We start from the raw sequence: 19678 nt of genomic DNA, 5'->3' as shown, positions 1-19678 counted from the left end.
AACTTGCTCACTTTTTTTTCCAATCTAAACATTTCATCACCTGTGATTTAGTTTGAACTTCCTGGATGTTTATCTTTCCTTGTTTTGCGTGAAACAAGTAGCCATCAACGAGTTTCTCACTAGCGGTTCCTCTGCCAAATGAAGCTTGAGCCTTCCTGCAGGGTCCCATTATGACTTCTTTTCTTATCAGTTTTAAATTTTAAACAAAAATTAAATTTTCCCAGATGGAATACTCTGATTTCAATTCTTTTGTCTGTAAACTGGAAGCTCTTTCCTTAGTGCCCCATGCCCTTGCCTTTTACCACTACTGTCACTGAGATGTTAGGAGCTGAGTCAGAGAGGCCAGTGGCTTGCCTAAAGTCCCATAACCTATTTGTGAGAAAGCTGTAACCAGCCTTTTCCCAGATCTTCATGCATTTTCCAAAATATCACGCTAATTATCTCTTGTCATTTTTCTCAATATATTTTAACTGAATTGTTACTTAACAAAAATTAAAATTCATCTTCATACCATTACTCTGACTTACAATATTAAGCATATTTCCAGGATGATGAGATCCCATTCTCTAGTCAAATGGATGAATGATCAAAATGTTTTCTCTACACAACGCACAAGTTAACCAAACCAAACCCACTGCCGTCGAGTCGATTCCGACTCATAGCGACACTATAGGACAGAGTAGAACTGCCCCCACAGGGCTTCCAAGGAGCGCCTGGAGGATTCAAACTGCCAACCTCTTGCTTAGCAGCCGTAGGTCTTAACCACTACGCCACCAGGGTTTTCGAAGTACAAGTTACACTATAGCAAAGAACTAGTTATGAAGGGACTTGTTGTTGTTAGGTGCCGTCGAGTCAACTCCGACTCAAAGCGACCCTATGCACAACAGAATGAAACACTGCCCAGTCCTGAGCCATCCTTACAATCGTTGTTATGCCTGAGCCCATTGTTGCAGCCACTGTGTCAATCCACCTCGTTGAGGGTCTTCCTCTTTTCCGCTGACTCTGTACTTTGCTAAGCGTGATGTCCTTCTCCAGAGACTGATCCCTCCCAACAACATGTCCAAAGTATGTAAGACGCAGTCTCGCCATCCTTGCTTCTAAGGAGCATTCTGGTTGTACTTCTTCTAAGACAGATTTGTTTGTTCTTTTGGCAGTCCATGGTATATTCAATATTCTTTGCCAACACCACAATTCAAAGGCATCAATTCTTCTTCAGTCTTCCTTATTCATTGTCCAGCTTTCACACGCATATGATGTGACTAAAAATACCACGGCTTGGGTCAGGCGCACCTTAGTCTTCAAGGTGACATCTTTGCTCTTCAACACTTGCAGCAGATTTACCCAATGCAATGTGTCTTTTGATTTCTTGACTGCTGCTTCCATGGCTGTTGATTGTAGATCCAAGTAAAATGAAATCCTTCACAACTTCAATCTTTTCTGTTTATCACGATATTGCTCAATGGTCCAGTTGTGAGGATTTTTGTTTCTTTTATGTTGAGGTGCAACCCATACTGAAGGCTGTGGTCTCTGATCTTCATTAGTAAGTGCTTCAAGTCCTTTTCACTTTCAGCAAGCAAGGTTGTGTCATCTGCATAACACAGGTTGTTAACAAGTCTTCCTCCAATCCTGATGCCCCGTTCTTCTTCATATAGTCCAGCTTCTCCGATTATTTGTTCAGCATACAGATTGAATAGGTATCGTGAGAGGATACAACCCTGACACACACCTTTCCTGACTTTAAACCACAAAGTATCCCCTTGTTCTGTCTGAACAACTGCCTCTTGATCTATGTACCGGTTCCTCATGAGCACAATTAAGTGTTCTGGAATTCCCATTCTTCGCAATGTTATCCATAATGTGTTATGATCCACACAGTCGAATGCTTTTGCATAGTCAATAAAACACAGGTAAACATCCTTCTGGTATTCTCTGCTTTCAGCCAGGATCCATCTGACATCAGCAATGATATCCCTGGTTCCACGTCCTCTTCTGAAAACACCCTGAATTTCTGGCAGTTCCCTGTCAATATACTGCTATAGCCATTTTTGAATGATCTTCAGCAAAATTTTGCTTGTATTAATGATTAAAAAAAATTTTTTTTTTTAATGATACTGTTCTATAATTTCCACATTTGATTGGATCACCTTTCTTGGGAATAGGCCTAAATATGGATCTCTTTCAGTCAGTTGGCCAGGAAGCTGTCTTCCATATTTCTTGGCATAGACAAGTGAGCACCTCCAGTGCTGCATCTGTTTGTTGAAACATCTCAGTTGATACGCCATCAATTCCTGGAGCCTTGTTTTTCGCCAACGCCTTCAGAGCAGGTTGGACTTCTTCCTTCAGTACCATCGGTTCCTGATCATATGCCACCTCTTGAAATGGTTGAATAGCAACTAATTCTTTTTGGTATAATGAGTCTGTGTATTCCTTCCACCTTCTTTTGATGCTTACTGCATGGTTTAATAGTTTCCCCATAGAATCCTGCAGTATTGCAACTCGAGACTTGAATTTTTTCTTCAGGTCTTTCAGCTTGAGAAATGCCAAGCGTGTTCTTCCCCTTTAGTTTTCCATCTCTAGCTCTTTGCACATGTCATTATGATACTTTACTTTGTCTTCTCGAGCCGCCCTTTGAAATCTTCTGTTCAGTTCTTTTACTTCATCAATTCTTCCTTTTGCTTTAGATGTTTGATGCTCGAAAGCAAGTTTCAGAGTCTCCTCTGACATCCATCGTGGTCTTTTCTTCCTTTCCTGTCTTTTCAATGACCTCTTGCTTTCTTCATGTATGATGTCCTTGATGTCACTCCACAACTTTTCTGGTCTTCAGTCACCAGTGTTCAGTGCATCAAATCTATTCTTCAGATGGTCTCTAAATTCAGGTGGGATATACTCAAGGTCATATTTTGGCTCTCGTGGACTTGCTCTGATATTCTTCAGTTTCAGCTTGAACTTGCATATGAGCAATTGATGGTCTGTTCCACAGTTGGCCCCTGGCCTTGTTCTGACTGATGATATTGAGCTTTTCCATCGTCTCTTTCCATAGATGTAGTCAATTTGATTTCTGTGTGTTCCATCTAGCAAGGTCCATGTGTAAAAAAAAAAAAATGTGTAGTCGCCGTTTATGTTGGTGAAAGAAGGTATCTGCAATGAAGAAGTCGTTGGTCTTACAAAATTCTATCATTCGATCTCCAGCATTGTTGCTATCACCAAGGCCGTATTTTCCAACTACTGATCCTTCTTTGTTTTCAGCTTTCGCATTCCAACCACCAGTAATTATCAATGCATCTTGAATGCATGTTCCATCAATTTCAGACTGCAGCAGCTGATAAAAATCTTCTATTTCTTCATCTTTGGCCCTAGTGGTTGGTGCGTATATTTGAATAATAGTCGTGTTAACCGGTCTTCTTGTAGGCCTATGGCTATTATTCTATCACTGACAGCGTTGTCCTTCAGGATAGATCTTGAAATGTTCTTTTTGACGATTAATGCAACACCATTCCTCTTCAAGCCGTCATTTCCAGCATAATATACTATATGATTGTCCAATTCAAAATGGCCAATACCAGTCCATTTCAGCTCACTAATGCCTAGGATATTGATGTTTATGTGTTCCATTTCATTTTTGACGATTTCCAATTTTCCTAAGTTCATACTTTGTACATTCCAGGTTCCGATTATTAATGGATGTTTCCAGCTGTTTCTTCTCATTTTGAGTTATGCCACATCAGCAAATGAATGTCCTGAAAGCTTTACTCCATCCACGTCATTAAGGTCAACTCTAAAGTTTTAACCCAAACATTTAATGTTGATAATCAAAATTTCCTTTAAAGTCCATAGAGTCAATTTTCTTTCCTGCCAAAAACTGAAAAAAATGCCAACAGCAGTTAAACTAAGCATTCTTTGATTTAATTAATTTTGGGGAAAAAAATAAAGATGGAAAATATCGAAGTTAACTTTTCACAGTAAAAGTTTTCTTTATATCTCTAATCTATTAATAATAGTGGGAATAAAACATACAAAATAACTCTAGACATGCTTGACACATTTAAAATATGTGATTAGGAATGATTTCGAGGATTGTCTTAAAGATCTGTTTTGAAAATCCATTGTTTCATAAAGAAAGCTTTTTTTTTTAAATAATAATTTTTGTTTTTTTTTTTACCCAGTCATAGGGCCATAAATACATATGGAGTAATTATACACAGGCAGAACGTACATGCTCTATACGCGTATATCAACAGACACAGTTTGAGATATGGTTACAGGGCTGGGGTCTGATATGCAAGAACCTGGGAAGTAGCAGTTAATTTTTTTTTTTTAAGCGCTATTCAATTATTTGGCAAAACAATTCCCAAAACATTTTCATAGATGTTTCACAAATGCTAACTTGCTTAAAATATAAATTTCTGTGAATCATTTGTAATAAAGACAATATAAATAGGACAAAAAAATGGTAAACATAAGTTATGAAACAAGCAGCATCAGGTACTCTTTTAGCTTAAATAGTTAAAAATTTAAAAATATAGAATAATAGAATGTACAACTATCAGCATAACTTTTGATCCATAAATGCCTACCAATTATTCATCGTTCTGTGTCTATGTCCTAGGAGTTAGGCTTCTGAAATCAACACATTATTTCCTTCTGACCAACTTAAATAACTTTTTCTCTTATTTTTCTTGCTCCCTACTTTTCCACTGCAACCAATTTCTTAGTCAATAGGCTCGCCCAGAACAGCTTTACTTTGAGAAGCCGAGTCTCCTCTACCAATTTACCATTTTGTGACTAACAGACCAGTTACTACTTCACTTCTTCTCTTGTACTGAAAAATGAAGATTTCTAGGTCTTATTCAGTGTATGAATCCTGTCCATCACTAACTCTGCATAGATAACTTTAGTACCACTTACACCAAGTTTAAGGCATTTATTCTGCCTCAGCCAAGATCAAAAGTATGGATGGCTAATTATGATTTTTAAATCTAATGAACCATTATCTTTGAAATGTCAATATTTTAAAAACATTTTAAATTTAAATCAACTTAGTGATTCTGAATTATATTTTTATTTTATTTGATAACTTAAAAATATGGGATTCCTTCAATGGATCGTCTAAGTAAGGATGACACAGGTACAATGTTACAATCCTCAGAGAAAGGTGGTGCTCTATCTATGGGCTCTGACAACCCCAGATTTCAGCCTGGGTGAGTCACCTGCACAATCACCACACCACTTACCCTTGCTTTGCACCATATACATAGAAATGTATCCTGTGAGGGCAATGTAGCCATGGAGGTGTAGACTGAAATATCAAATCTTTTCCTTTTCCACCCTTCAGCCAAAGATTTGACAGGCACATAAAACAAACAATAATACGTGTAGCTCAATTATGTATATAAGACTAAATGGGCACATCTGCCCAGGGACAAGGATGAGAAGGCAGTAGCGGACAGGAAAGCTGGACAAATGGAAATGAGGAATCTGAGGTCAAGAAGGGGACAGCGTTGACATGTCACGGGGGTGGCAACCAATGTTACAAAACAGTAAGTGTATTAATTGTTTAATGAGAACCTAATTTGCTCTGTAAAACCTTCATCTAAAGCACAATTAAAAATATATATATATCCAAAAAAAAAAAAGAAAAGGATCTTTTAGCAAACTTTTTCTACTCAAGTACCTTTGCATTTCATCTTATGTTTTTATTTTTAGGAACCATTCTTTAAGTGTTTATGAACCAAGAGAAAAAAGGCATTTTGGAAACTATATACACAAATAAAGGTTAAATCTATTCTAAGCTGGAAAAAAAAATCTTTCCCTTTTCTTCTTCATTTCTTAACTCCACTTCTAAACTTCAACTCACTGTACATGTTGAAGGAAGCAAACAGTGGAGGAGAAGGAGTAAAATCTGTCAGTGTTTCCATGGAAATCACACAAAAAGCAGATTCCTGAAATGAGCTGTCCTGAGTTACTGGACTAATAGAAACGGCAAACTACAGACTGGACTTTCTATATCCAATGGAAATGATACTGATAATTGGTAACACACTGAGTCCTTCATGGGCGCTATCCACTGTGCAAGGTACTTTGTGTACATCTTCAAAATTCTCAAAACCACATTATTATTTTTCCAATTTTGATGAGCAGACCAAAGTATGTAGAGGTTAAGTACCTTGCCCAGCTAGTAACTACCTGAGCCAAGAGTAGCAAGCATGCCCTTTTTACTTGAGTGTACCCTGTATTGAATGCACAATCACACAGCTAGGTCTGTCTGATGACAAAGCCCGTGATTTACTTCCTCCTAAGCAATATAACTCAAATGAAATAAACAGAAATAATCAAAAAGATCAATCCAGTACAGGCTAACACTACTGACCAAAAACTTTTCTCAACTTCAAAACAGCTGTTCAATCTTTATATTTCTACTAAAAAACAACATCTAAGATGCATGGAAGTTCACAATATCTACCTCCCCACTACTTCTGGACTGAGAATTCTACTTCCTCATTTTACAAATGAGGAAAATGAGACCCAGGGAGGCCAAGGAACTTCACCAGCATCGGAGAGCTAGTTAATTGTTGAACCAGAAGAGGCCTTTGGTTTTCTCTCGTTCTATTCTCTCCTCCTTCCCACCTCCTCTAAAACTAGGGGCACTTCCCTAAGGCTGTTTGACTCTTTCTTCCTTGGTCAATCCACAGTTATACTTTGGCCCAATAATTTAGGCTCGTCCTCTATATTTCCAGCCTTAACCTTTTCTCTGCATCCCACAGCTCTCATTCCAGTTACAAATGTTGCCACGACAAATGAGAGCCACAAAGTGCCAAGCACCCACAAATGTCCTGTCAGAGAATCAACTTGGTTTTAAAAATCCCAGAGGGAGTTTCCCACTAGCAGGGATTACAGGCTCCTTGAAAGTGTAACTAAGTGGCTTCACTGTTAGCCAGGTCCAGGTCACATTTAGGGGTCACTCCCCCAGGCCCCAGCCTACTAACCTTCAAAAAGAACAAGGAAATGGAAGCCTCTGGGTAATCCTTGGAAAGACTCCAAAGTAAATACTGCTTAAGAGTTTAGCACTGTGATTCTCAGCAGCAATACTTAACAAGGCAAACAATAATGCATTTCCAGCAGGGAAGGTGTGATGCTGGCTTCCTTCCCAGGGGCACAGTCCCTAGTGGGTAAGGGCTCTACCTACCCCACACCTTGGCTTCTACAGGCCTGCCTCCAATTTCCCTATTCCTCGGTTTATTATAAAAACAAACACAAGATGTGTTTCTTGTGTTGTTTTACTCTAGCCCTTCCTTTTGGAGGCCTTCATTGGCCATTTGTATCCTTTCCATGTCAAATTCATAGTCTTAATCATTGGCCTCAATCTGATTTAATTTTAAAAATATTTATTAAGCGTCCATTGCCATTGAGCTCAGTTCTGTCAGGGTTTCAAGAGAAGGGGGTGCTTTAAAAATCTTAAGACTACAGGATACAGACATCTGAAGTAATTAGAGAGGGAGGCAAAACTCTAAAATAAACTGAATATAACCCAGCACTAAAATGTGTGGTACTAACACAGGTAATTTTTCCATATTTTTTAAATGTACTAATACTATTACTTTGTAATATTTTTTTTCCTTCCTAATTCTTCTAAATGCTTTGTTTCCTAAGGCAATTGTCTGGCAGATCTTTTCAATGATGTGGACATCCACAAGAGGTCAAACTTTCAACCAGTAAACATGCAAGTTTAGAAGGTACTTCTCAGACAATTTTAATAATCTATACAAAGGTGGGTCTGGATTCACCCAGCTCACCTTTGGGGTGGATGCCCAGAGGCATGAGCACCATTCTGGCCAAACTGATGGGTTCCCGGAGGTGGAGGGCCTGGAGGCAACATCCCCCCAGGGGTAGCAGTCCCCAAGGGCCCAGTTGGCTTCATCATACCTACAACAAAAGTGAATGAATTTAGGAGTACGGTATTAAACTAGGAAAAGAAAAAAATAAAACATAGGGTTAAAAGAGAAAACTAAGTGGGGGAGGAGGGAAACAAAGGGGTTAGGACAAATTTTCCCCTTAAGCTTGCTTTAACCATTAGCTGCAGACCTATCACTGAGGCACGGGCGGTTCAGGGGTAGAATTCTCGCCTTCCACGCAGAATGCATGGTCAGCCAATGCGCCCCCATGTGCAGCCACCGCCCATCTGTCAGCAAAGGCCTGTGTGTTGCTGTGATGCTGAACAGGTTTCACTGAAGCTTCTACATAAGACACACTAGAAGAAAGGCCTGGTGACCTGCTTCTGAAAACCAGCCAATGCAAACCTTAGGGATCACAATGGCCCAATCTGAAATCAATTGTGGGGATGACACAGGATCAAGTGTTTCACTCCATTGTGCATAGGGTCACGATGAGTTGGGGCCAACTTGACAGCAGCTAACAACACAGGCCGATTAACAAGTGGCTTCTGGCATACTTATTTGAATACCATAATGATAAAAGAGCAGGAAAAAAGGACTAATTTTAACACTAAACAGAAATTAAAACAGAAGAAATATCCTCTGCATTTGCTAGAAGCACCATGATAAACACTAAAGAATCCAATTAAAATGCCAGTTGGATTTCAGAAAATACACCTGGAAAAACAGAATCAGAAAGGATAGAGTATCCCAACTCTAACTATAAAAAACAAAACAAAACAAAAAACCTCTAAAACTGCCTTTATTAGAGTTATAGCACGAACCAGAAAAAAGACAGCAGCATCCGTTTCTCCAACAAATCAGTAGCCTATCCTTTGGAGGATAATAATTTTCTCAGGATCCCAGGTAGTTTTGAGTGATAAGCAGCTGAGGGACTACTCAAGTCCTCATCACACTCGCTCATATGAAATGCAGAATCACATGTCATTAACAGATGTTCCTGGCAGTGACTGTTTCCATTTACAAGCAGTTCTTCCCAGAGATTTTCAAAGTTTTGCTTCAGGGCTGTTTTCAGTCATTATCTATTTTTCTCTTCTACAGAAACAGTGGTATAGGAGAAAAATCTTTGGGCTTGGATTACAGTAAATGAGCCCTGGTGGCACCATGGTTAAAGTGCTGCTGCTAACCAAAGGGTTGGCAGTTCAAACCCACCAATGGCATTGTGGGAGACAGATGTGGCAGCCTGCTTCTGTAAGGATTTACTGCCATGGAAACCCTATGGGGCAGTTCTGCTCTGTCCTATAGGGGTGCTATGAGTCAGAATCAGCTAGGCAGTGAGTTTGGTTTGGGTTAGTGTTAGAGTAGTTCAAGGTCCAATTCTGCTTTTACTAGTAATTGCATGGCCCTGGGCAAGAAGTTTATCTTTGAGGATTAGTTTCCTCTGATTAAAAGGCTTGAACTAGATAACCTGTGACACTCCTAGCTTTTTAAAAGAAAAAATAAAAAACATAGTTCTTCTATTTGCTATCTCTACTTCTATCCCATTTATTTACTTTTTGGCCCTAGTCTCCTCTGCTGGCATTACATCAATGACCTCCTAATTGCATTCTGTAAACTCCCCTGTTTGACCTCATGATAGCATTTCACACTCAAAATCTCCTTCTTTTATCTTCTTCTGTTGTTGTTAGGTGCCACTGAATTGGTTCCCACTCATAGCCACCCTATGTACAACAGAAGGAAACACTAACTGGTCTTAAATCATTGCTATGTTTGAGCCCATTGTTGCAGCCACCATGTCAATCCATCTCTTTGAGGATCTTCCTATTTTTCACTCACTCTCTACTTCACTAGGCATGATGTCCTTCTCCAGGGACATGTCCTGATAACATGTCCAAAGTAGATGAGACGAAGTCTCGCCATCCTCACTTCTAGGGAGCATTCTAGCTATACTTCTTCCAAGACAGATTTGTTCATTCCTCTGGCAGTTCGTGGCATCCATGGTATATTCAATATTCTTTGCCAACACCATAAACCAAATGCATCAATTCTTCTTCAGTCTTCCTTATTCACTGTTCAGCGTTCACATGCATATGAGGTGACTGAAAATACCATGACTTCGGTCAGGCACACCTTAGTCCTCAAGGTGACATCTTTGCAATTTCATCACTTTAAAGAGGTCTTTTGCAGTAGATTTGCTCAATGCATCATTTGATTTGTTGACTGCTGTTTCCATGGGTGTTGATTATGGATCCAAGTAAAATGAAATCCTTGACAACTTTGATATTTTCTCCATTTATCTTCCTCTAGAAAGTTTTATTCCCCCCAAATAGCAAGGAAATTTGATGGGATAACCTTGCAGTCATTCATGAGGAGTTTACTATATTGTCAGCATAATACTTTGGAGAGGATGCTTTCAGATGCTTGGGTAATCTAGAATGGTCCGTAACTAGTGAAACGGATAATATTATTGAAACTTTTACAAAGGTTTCTTCCCTTATGATGGGATTCCTTAAACTTAAGAAATTATTTGCATTGACTTTACAATCATAGTCTTATTTAGTAATTTTTCAGATACCAAAAACAAAAGTAATAGATACTATTCTTATTACACTGCATTTTTTTTTCTGTCTTGTCCTTTTTTTTTTTTTTAATTTTTATTAAGCTTCAAGTGAACATTTACCATTCCAATCAGTCTGTCACATGTAAGTTTACATACATCTTACTCCCTTCTCCCACTTGCTCTCCCCCTATTGAGTCAGCCCTTACAGTCTCTCGTTTCGTGCCAATTTTGCCATCTTCCCTCTCTATCTTCCCATCCCCCCTCCAGTCAAGAGTTGCCAACACACTCTCCAGTGTCCACCTGAGTTAATTAGCTCACTCTTCATCAGCATCTCTCTCCCCCCTACTGACCAGTCCTTTTCATGCCTGATGATTTGTCTTCGGGGATGGTTCCTGTCCTGTGCCATCAGAAATTCTGGGGAGCATTGTCTCTGGGATTCCTCTAGTCGCAATCATACCATTAGGTATGGTCTTTTCATGAGAATTTGGGGTCTGTATCCCATTGGTCTCCTGCTCCCTCAGGAGTTGTCTGTTGTGCTCCCTAGCAGGGCAGACATCGATTGTGGCCGGGCACCAACTAGTTCTTCTGGTCTCAGGATAATGTAGGTCTCTGGTTCATGTGGCCCTTTCTGTCTCTTGGGTTCTTAGTTGTCGTGTGACCTTGGTGTTCTTCCTCTGCCTTTGCTCCAGGTGGGTTGAGACCAATTGATGTATCTTAGATGGCCGCTTGTTGGCATTTAGGACCCCAGGCGCCACAATTCAAAGTGGGATGCAGAGTGTTTTCATAATAGAATTGTTTTGCCCATTGACTTAGAAGTCCCCTCAAACCAAGTTCCCCAGACCCCAGCCCCTGCTCCGCTGACCTTTGAAGCTTTCATTTTATCCCGGAAACCTCTTTGCTTCTAATCCAGTCCAATTAGGCTGACCTTCCTTGTATTGACTGTTGTCTTTCCCTTCACACAAAGCAGTTCTTATCTACAGATTGATCAATAAAAAGCCCTCTCCCTCCCTCCCCCCTTTGTAACCACATAAGTGGGTGTTCTTCTCCGTTTTTTCTATTTCTCAAGATCTTATAATAGTGGTCTTATACAATATTTGTCCTTTTGCAACTGACTCATTTCGCTCAGCATAATGCCTTCCAGGTTCATCCATGTTATGAAATGTTTCACAGATTCGTCACTGTTCTTTATCGATGCGTAGTATTCCATTGTGTGAATATACCACAATTTATTTACCCATTCATCCGTTGATGGACATCTTGGTTGCTTCCAGCTTTTTGCTATTGTAAACAGAGCTGCAATAAACATGGGTGTGCATATATCTGTTTGTGTTACACTGCATTTTTATATGAAGTTCTAAACCCCAAATTCAGACAAGTTAAAAAACATGAGACCTGTATGTTAAAAACCTCGATTTTTAACGCTGTGTCATGGCAATGATGCCCTCCATCTCCAAGGACCGTTCTGAGAACTGAATGAGGGAATGTGTATAAGAGCATTCAGAACAAGGCCTGAGACTTGAAGGTAAGCACTCAACAAACCTTCATGTCCTTTCTTCTGGTCACGTCCTCTGCCCTCCTTTATTCAAGGATTTATATTCTAATAAAACATATACACCATAATCATAGGTACCAATCACATTTTCATTTTTTAAGACATTATTTTGGATGAAAGTAGGAAATCCACAACACTAGAACTAACATATTTTCAGCCTAAATAAGTACATGCACTCTGTATACTTTGGCTAATTACTACTGTTCAAAACAGCTGATGAATTCTGCTCATATATATATTTTTTTTCATGGACATATATTATTTATTGTGTAATAAATAAAAGTTCCAATAAAAATACAAATTGATTTTTGGGACAGGCAGAAACCAAACATGAATTTTAAATTAAGATTGTTAATTTAAATTTAAAATCATTCTTAATCAGGGCTTCACAACATTGGCACTATGACATTTGGGGCCAGACAAGTCTGTGTTGATAGTGGGGGCAGGAGGTGGGCGGCTATTCTGTGTATTGTAAGATGTTTACCAGTATTCTTGGCCTCTACCCACTAGATGCCAGAGACAACCAAAAATGTCTCCAAACATTGCCAAATGTCTCTGGTGGAGAACCACTGCTGTTGATAAAATTTTTAACTATAAGAAATCAAAAATATTCTCATTTCTTAAAAACTTAAAAGTAATTTTCCTCAACAACTTTCACATGTGTGTCTAGAGAATCACAAAACAGTTCTGATATACACAAGCAGAACTGTTATACACCAATCTTACTAAAATGTGCTCTACTTTTTTAATTTTTGGACATCAACTCTATAGCAATGATTCAAATTTACGCATTTTTTCAACCCACATTTAACATGTCTTTGAGGCACTAACAGCTCTTAGGGAAGAGACAACCATGTAAACAAATAATTACAGTGCGGTGTTTTGAGTGCTGTAATATGCGCAGGGACTACCTAACTTTTCCCAGGGGAATCAACAAGAGCTCAGAAAGGAAGAACTTCTTGAGCTGCATCTTGAGGACCGGCAGGAGTGTTTTTAGTATAGAAGATGGAGGAAGGGATTCCAGTAAGAAGGAAAAGCTTGAACAAAGACCTGAGACAGCATGGCATGATCATGGACTGGCAAAAGGTTCAGTGTGGAGAGACTGTAAGGGAAAGTGGCCAGAGCAGAGGTTGCCCAGGTTGGCTGAGGTGAGAGGTTGGCAAAGTCCTGTATGCCATTTGGACTCTATTCCCAGGGCAAAAGGGAGTCAGTATGATTGTTATCTGCAAAGCCATAGTATTCCCCTGGACACATGACTGACATTTTGAAAAGCAATCAGACAGAAAGACAAGCAAGTTCTTTAGGGAGCACTGTGAGTATTTTGGAGCCCTGGTGGCACAGTGGTTAAAAGCTCAGCTGCTAACCAAAAGGTCAGCAGTTCGAATCCACCAGCCACTCCCTGGGAACCCTATGTGCCAGTTCTACTCTGTCCTTTAGGGTCGCGATAGTTGGAATGGACTCAATGGCAAGAGTTTGGTTGGCTTGTTAGTATTTTAATAGGAAAAGCACACCACATCATAGGAAAACCAAGTATACTGTGTCAAAAGAAAAATACCTCAAAACAAACTGGCATTTAATACAATGGCTGATAACACAGACTAGCTTTACCATCACCACCAGTTGCTATCAAGTCAATTCCAACTCACAGTGACCCCATGTGCTTCAGAGTAGAACTGTGCTCCCTAGGGTTTTCATGGCTGTGGCCTTTTGGAAGCAGATCACCAGGCCTTTCTTCCAAGGTTCCTCTGGGTGGATTTGAACTGCAAACCTTGTGGTTAGTAGCTTTTGCACCAGCCAGGGTTTCCCTTAGGCCAGCTTGTTAGGAACCATCGAATAGATTCTGACTCATAGTGACTCCCATGTGACACAGCAGAACTATCCCATAGGGTGTTCTAGGCCGTAATCTTTACAGGAGCGGATCCTCAGGTCTTTCTCCTGTGGAGTCGCTGGGTGGGTCTGAACTGCCAAACCTTCTGTTAGTAGCCAGGCGCTTAACCGTTGCACCATAACTACACAAATTTCAACCCCCTTCTGGCTTGCTTTTCTGTACAGTTTTGAACTAGAAAAATGGAAACTCCATTTCTTAGCCTTTCTTAAAACTTAGGTTGCCATGTGTTCTAGATTCAGCCAAGCCATCCATCCTGGCCAGCTTGAAGACAGAGGTGGTTTTCCTGGGGCAGAGAGGCAGTGGCTTCTGATGAAACAGCTGTGTGTGGGGCTGTGCATTTTTCTGGACCATATAGTCCCTAGCTTGGTCTTCTGGTTCTCCCTAATACTCTGTTAGCTTCCTGATACCTTTTAACAGACTCTCCTTTTTCATTACAATGGATTCTGTTGTAGGCAAAAGATCCTCAACCCAAACAACAACACAGAAAAGCATATTTTAAAGCAACCAGTGTTGCTGAATAATGATTTCAAGGCAAGGCTGTGTTTTTCTTTCTTTATTATCATTGGGTAATCTTAGTGTATGCAAACCTAACAATATTATTCTAGCCTCTAAATTGTTTGTATAATATTACTGCCAAACCACTTTAGCTTCTGTAATGCATACATACAATAGAATACTACTCAGCTAGTGGGAGAAATGAAGTCTTGATGTGTGCTACAATATGGATGGAGGTTGAAGACATTATACTGAGTGAAAGAAGCCAATCACAAAAGGACAAATGTTGTATGACCTCACTTATAAAAAAAGACAAGAGAAGGTAAATGTATAGAGACCAAAGTTTATCAGTGGTTACCAGGTGCAGGAGGGACTGGGTAAGGGAGGTTATTATTTATGGAGTACTGAGTTTTGGCTTATGATGATGAAAAAATTGCATTGACTAAGGGTAGGGTTGCACAGTTGATTACTGTAAGCGCTGTCAATAAGTTGTACACCTGTAAAAATGCATTACCAAAAAAAAAAAAATGTACCTGCTGAGACTGCTTATATACAACCAAACACCTCATGGGATTTGGGTTCCTTGGTTTGGAGATTTAGGGTCATGACTTCATGGGACATTCCAGTTAACTGGCCTAATACTGTGTTTAGTGCTTCTGTTCTACCTCCTAGTTCACTGCATTGTGCCTGGGGTTTAAAAGCTTGCAAGCAGCCATCCAAGGCACAATAATTGGTCTCTATTCATCTGGAGCAACAAAGGAAGCAGGAGAGTCAGGAACAGGATGAAGATATGGAATACGTGGCTAACCACTTCCATGAATACCTGCCTCCTTTGCCAGGAGACCAGAAGAACTGGATGGTGCTCTGCTGCCTTTACTGAACATTTTGATCAAAGATTCTATAGAAGAATCCTGATCAAAAGGAAGAAAATGCAGAATGGAAATTCAAATTCTCATGGATCCCAGACTTCCCGGAGCCATGGACGCTAGATGAACTCCTGAAACTGTTGCCCTGAGATAACCTTTAAACCTTAAACCAAAAATGTCCCCTGAAGTCTTCTTAAAACCAAACAATAGTTTAGCTTGACTAGGAAACAACAACCACCTGTAGCATTACGCTCTTTTAAGAACTATCTACACATGGGATCAAACTGACAGCAACAATCAGAGAGATTAGATCGGAAACTTAGGGTACAGTGAGTTTCTGCTAATGGGAGAGGAACGACTCATAAAAGGAGGGTGAGAATGGTTGCACAACTCTTAGAATGTACTCAATGTCACTGAATTGTACATGTACAAACTGCTGGACTGGTGTATGTTTTCGCTGTGTATATTCTCAACAGCAAAAAAGAAAAAAAAAAAAACCCTTACCTTTTATATACATAATTACCACATATATAATATATAAATACAATAATTATAATTCATTTTTCATTGAATGTTTAGAATAACCTCACACTGCTAATTAAGGGCAAGCACAAGTTTAACAGTAAAAGCAAAACACTCAGGAAAACTTCTCTGCCTTAATCTATATTTGAAAACTAAACATGTTGTATCCCATGTAATAACTGAGTTGTGATGTAAGCTTCTTTTATAAGAGCCTTTTCCAAATGATCCTGTAATCTCAAGATACTGCATCATATAATGACCATTCAAAGCTCTCAAATTTCTTTTTTCAGAACATCTTATGTCTCTGAGCCTTAGAAGTCAATAATCACATACAAGTCAAAATAATGCACTTTACCTGGCGGAGAAGCTGCATGCGATGGGTCACCATAGTGCCCATAATGAGGTGGGGAAAGTCCTATTCCAGGCTGAGACTGAGAATAGGGGGGTGTAGCCACATAACCTTGTTGACTCATAATGAAAATATCATTCCAAAGGATAATTCCACAAAAGAACCCTGAAACATAGGGGGGAAAAAAAAGTCAACAAGAATGTATAAGTCAATGCTACTAAAAAATCTAAACAATAAATGTTTATGATGGTTTAAGAAGTTTTTTGTTTTTTTTTTTTTTTACAACTGTCAGGTACATTAGGCATCTTCATATCATACAATATAATAAATCATATCATTATACCCTAAAAAGGATCTAACCATAATTCTACAGAACCCAGTAAATCACTTCAATAAAATTGCCATCAAGTCAATTCCGACTCATAGCGACTCTATAGGATGGAGTAGAACTGCCCCATAGGGTTTCCACGGAGCAGCTGGTGAACTCAAACTACCAACCTTTTGGGTAGCAGCCCAGGTCTTAACCACTGCACCACCAGGGCTCTGATCACTTCAATTAAAAACATTTTTTTTTAAAACCTGTTACTATTGAATGGCTTCTGACTCATAACGATCCTACATGACAGAGTACAACTGCCCCACAGGATTCCCAAGGAGCAGCTAGTGGATTCGAACTTCAGTTAGTAGCCTAGCTCTAAACTTCAATAGCCCTGGGCAAATTCTCAGGCACGTAATCTGGATAACAACTCCAAATCACTTTTTCATTGGAAGTTGAGTGTCTCACAGATATAGCGTCTCCTATAAGTACTCCTATTCTTTTGTGCCTTTGGTGCCCACCGCCCCATTTCAGCACAGTGCACACCACTGACAATAATCTTATGTCATTCAGTTGACTGACCAGCATAATCACCAGAAGTCTGTAAGCAGATGTTTTGTGTCTTTTTAGTGCTCTCCTAATTAGTCATTTTAATCAGGCAGTTAAGACAAAAAGAAATCAATTGTCCAACAAATACGACAGATGATAAAGAAATTGATATTGACTTATTTTATGAGTCATAGTTTGATCAAGCCACGTGGCAGGCTACAACCATTTGAGAGCTGTCAGTGGTTTCTCAGTCAGATAAGTCAGAGTTCCTTTCTGACTTAAATGACATCACACCTCTAAGGACATATGCACCTGTATTTAAGAAACTAGGAAAAAAAGTGTAGTTTTGTAGATGCACAGACACATACACACACTTGGAAATACAACAGACTCATCTTAATTCTACTCAGAACCTAAAACATTCAATCTCTTTAAATTTCTCATTTTTTTTTCTCAAGTTTTCACAAAACAAGAGACTTTTCATAAGACAGATCATTTAAAAAACAGAAAAAGCTCTGAATCCTGCCTGGCAAGAGAAGTAGGTTCTCCTTCCAAACCTGTCATTTCTTAGCTATGTGACTTAGAATAAGCTGAAGAACCTCTCTGGGTCTCAGTTGCCTCATTAATAAAATGAAGCCTGAGAGCCTTTCCAGATATAAAATACCAATTCTACAATTTCTCTCCAGTTTCTTCACCTAGCACAGAAATGTTCTTCCTTTTGTTATTGTATGATGCTGCCTTTTAAGGCAAGAGATCGATGATACCTGCTAAGATTTAGAATAGGTTTATATTCAGAAAATGGCATTTAAAATTAAAAGACTAAATTTTTTTTTTCTAATTAAACTACACGTTTCCAAAATTAAAGTGACTAAGAAAAAAGATTGTAAGATCACTTTCTTCTGCTTGGAAGGGGAAACCTGTAAGGAGGAGAGAAGTAGGCAAAGAACTGCTGGTGCGCTTTGTTACTGACAACACTTTCTCCCTCCTCCCACTTAGCAGAGAGAGACGTGGCAGCCGGAGCTTTGGTCAAGCTCACGCTACCGAGCACATTTAGGAAGTCGGCATGAACACACCTACGCAGCAGCCTGTTGCTGAGTGACAGAAAAGAAAGGCAGGGATTTTCACTCCTCAGAGCAGGAAGCAGACGGATACCTCTTTACTGCTCTGGGAGGAATCTGCCTCCTCACTCAACGCCGTTTGCCACGTCAAACTTCCTCAGAGAAAGCACCAAGTTACAGAAACCTGACTCAGCTTCCAGCGGCGACATGGCAGAAAGCCACTTGGCAGGAGCAGGCCTAGGGTGGAAATCTGGGGCGCTCCAACCCCAGAACGACCCCCAGTCCACTGTCACTTGGCAACTCTAGCCAAGGAGCACTTCTCATCTCGGGCCAAGTTCGAATTTGGCCAAATCCATTTCACTCTCGGGACGTCCCGAAGCTATAAGACACAGTTGCCATTTTTATTTATGATTCGCTCAAACATCCCCTCCCTCCAGGAAGGAGGAAATTAAGTTGATATGAAGAGAAAACCGCTGTCAGCGACAGTGGGACGCTGTGGCTACCGAGGACCTAACCAAGCAGTTCTAGCATCCCGAGACACAAAAGTGGGGGCGGGGGCAGGCAGAAAAAAAAAAGTCCACGCCCACTGCCCCCTCCCATTATTAAACTGCACAAACCCGCTTCAGGAGCAAGGCATGAGTTCCTCCTCCCCCTGCCCCGGCCACAGGTGAGTATCCAGCCTCTCGTCACCCCCCCACCCCGGGCCGAGCACCCCACTCCAACTGTCCCGGGGAAGGGGGCTGTCCCGCCTGAGCGCGGCCGGCCGAGACATACCTGGACCCGCTCCCTCGCGCCGCCGGGCTTCCGAGAGCCTGCGGCTCTGCTCCTGGGGCCAGGGGCGCCCGGTGACCCAGCTCCCGCTAAGGCCGCTGCTCCGGCCGCGCCTTTCCCCCTGCCCGGTGTCCCCACAGCCCCGTTTCACGCACCGAGTTGCAGCTGGGCTGGGAACTGCCACGTCAAACACTCCCGGCTGCGCGCCCCCGGCGCCCGGGCTTGGACCGGCGGCCGCGCTCCCGCGGGCGCACGCGCACAGCCGCCTCCGCGGAGGGCGGGGCGGGGCGGGGCGGAGCGGGGCCACCGAGCCCGTCCGCCGTGGCCACGCGTCCTTCGTTCCTTTTCCTTCGCTGCTTTCCTCTCGCTCTCTTTTTTTTTTTTTTCCTCCAAAGAGTCAAAGACTTTAAGGATGTCACTAAGTCAGACCACCATTTTCACCGTGAAGTCCCGTAGGAGAAGGGGAGGGTGTATTGAGGATTCATTCATTCTTTCATTCAACAGGTTGTAGGTTCGGTCATTCCTTCATTGCATATTACTTGAATAACTCTGATATTCCGGCTTCTGCAGTGCCCATATAGACAGGAAAATGCACTGTCCCGGACCTGAGGCGATTACATGTGTACGTGGACGGATGACACACTCGTACAAGGCACTACAGAGGAAGTCCCGAGGCAGCCTGGCAACGAGTAAAATAGGGGAGGCTGGTAGAAGCAATGTCCCAACTGAAAAATATGGGAAGAGGTGTTTTCATTGAAGCTAGGATTGCTAGGTTTCTGTTTAGTCTTTCGAATTACGGCCACATATTCGTTGTCTATGAAGTAGAATGGCTGATCCAGCCCCAAAATAGGGATCTCTATGTG

At 40.9% G+C, this 19678-nt stretch overlaps 1 protein-coding gene across 3 annotated transcripts in view; it reads right to left on the bottom strand.

Annotated features, from left to right (window-relative positions):
- SEC24D (SEC24 homolog D, COPII coat complex component) overlaps nucleotides 1-19063 on the bottom strand; it is a 110821-nt gene extending 91758 nt beyond the window's left edge. For 2 of the 3 annotated variants that reach the window (XM_049885426.1, XM_049885428.1), the window contains exons 1-3: nucleotides 18819-19056; nucleotides 16128-16286; nucleotides 7791-7920 (exon numbers count right to left, since the gene is read on the bottom strand). In XM_049885426.1, the coding sequence (XP_049741383.1) occupies nucleotides 7791-7920; nucleotides 16128-16245 (248 nt within the window). In that variant the 5' untranslated portion in view covers nucleotides 16246-16286; nucleotides 18819-19056. Of the gene's footprint in view, nucleotides 1-7790; nucleotides 7921-16127; nucleotides 16287-18818 lie in introns of all 3 variants that reach the window. The other variant, XM_049885427.1, reaches the window with a different exon arrangement.
- Between the last annotated feature and the right edge of the window lie 615 nt (nucleotides 19064-19678).

Source organism: Elephas maximus, chromosome 5, assembly GCF_024166365.1.
Source record: "Elephas maximus indicus isolate mEleMax1 chromosome 5, mEleMax1 primary haplotype, whole genome shotgun sequence".
NCBI lineage: Eukaryota > Metazoa > Chordata > Mammalia > Proboscidea > Elephantidae > Elephas > Elephas maximus.
The sequence above is the reverse complement of the archived record's forward strand: the minus strand, read 5'-3'. Positions and strand labels throughout refer to the sequence as shown.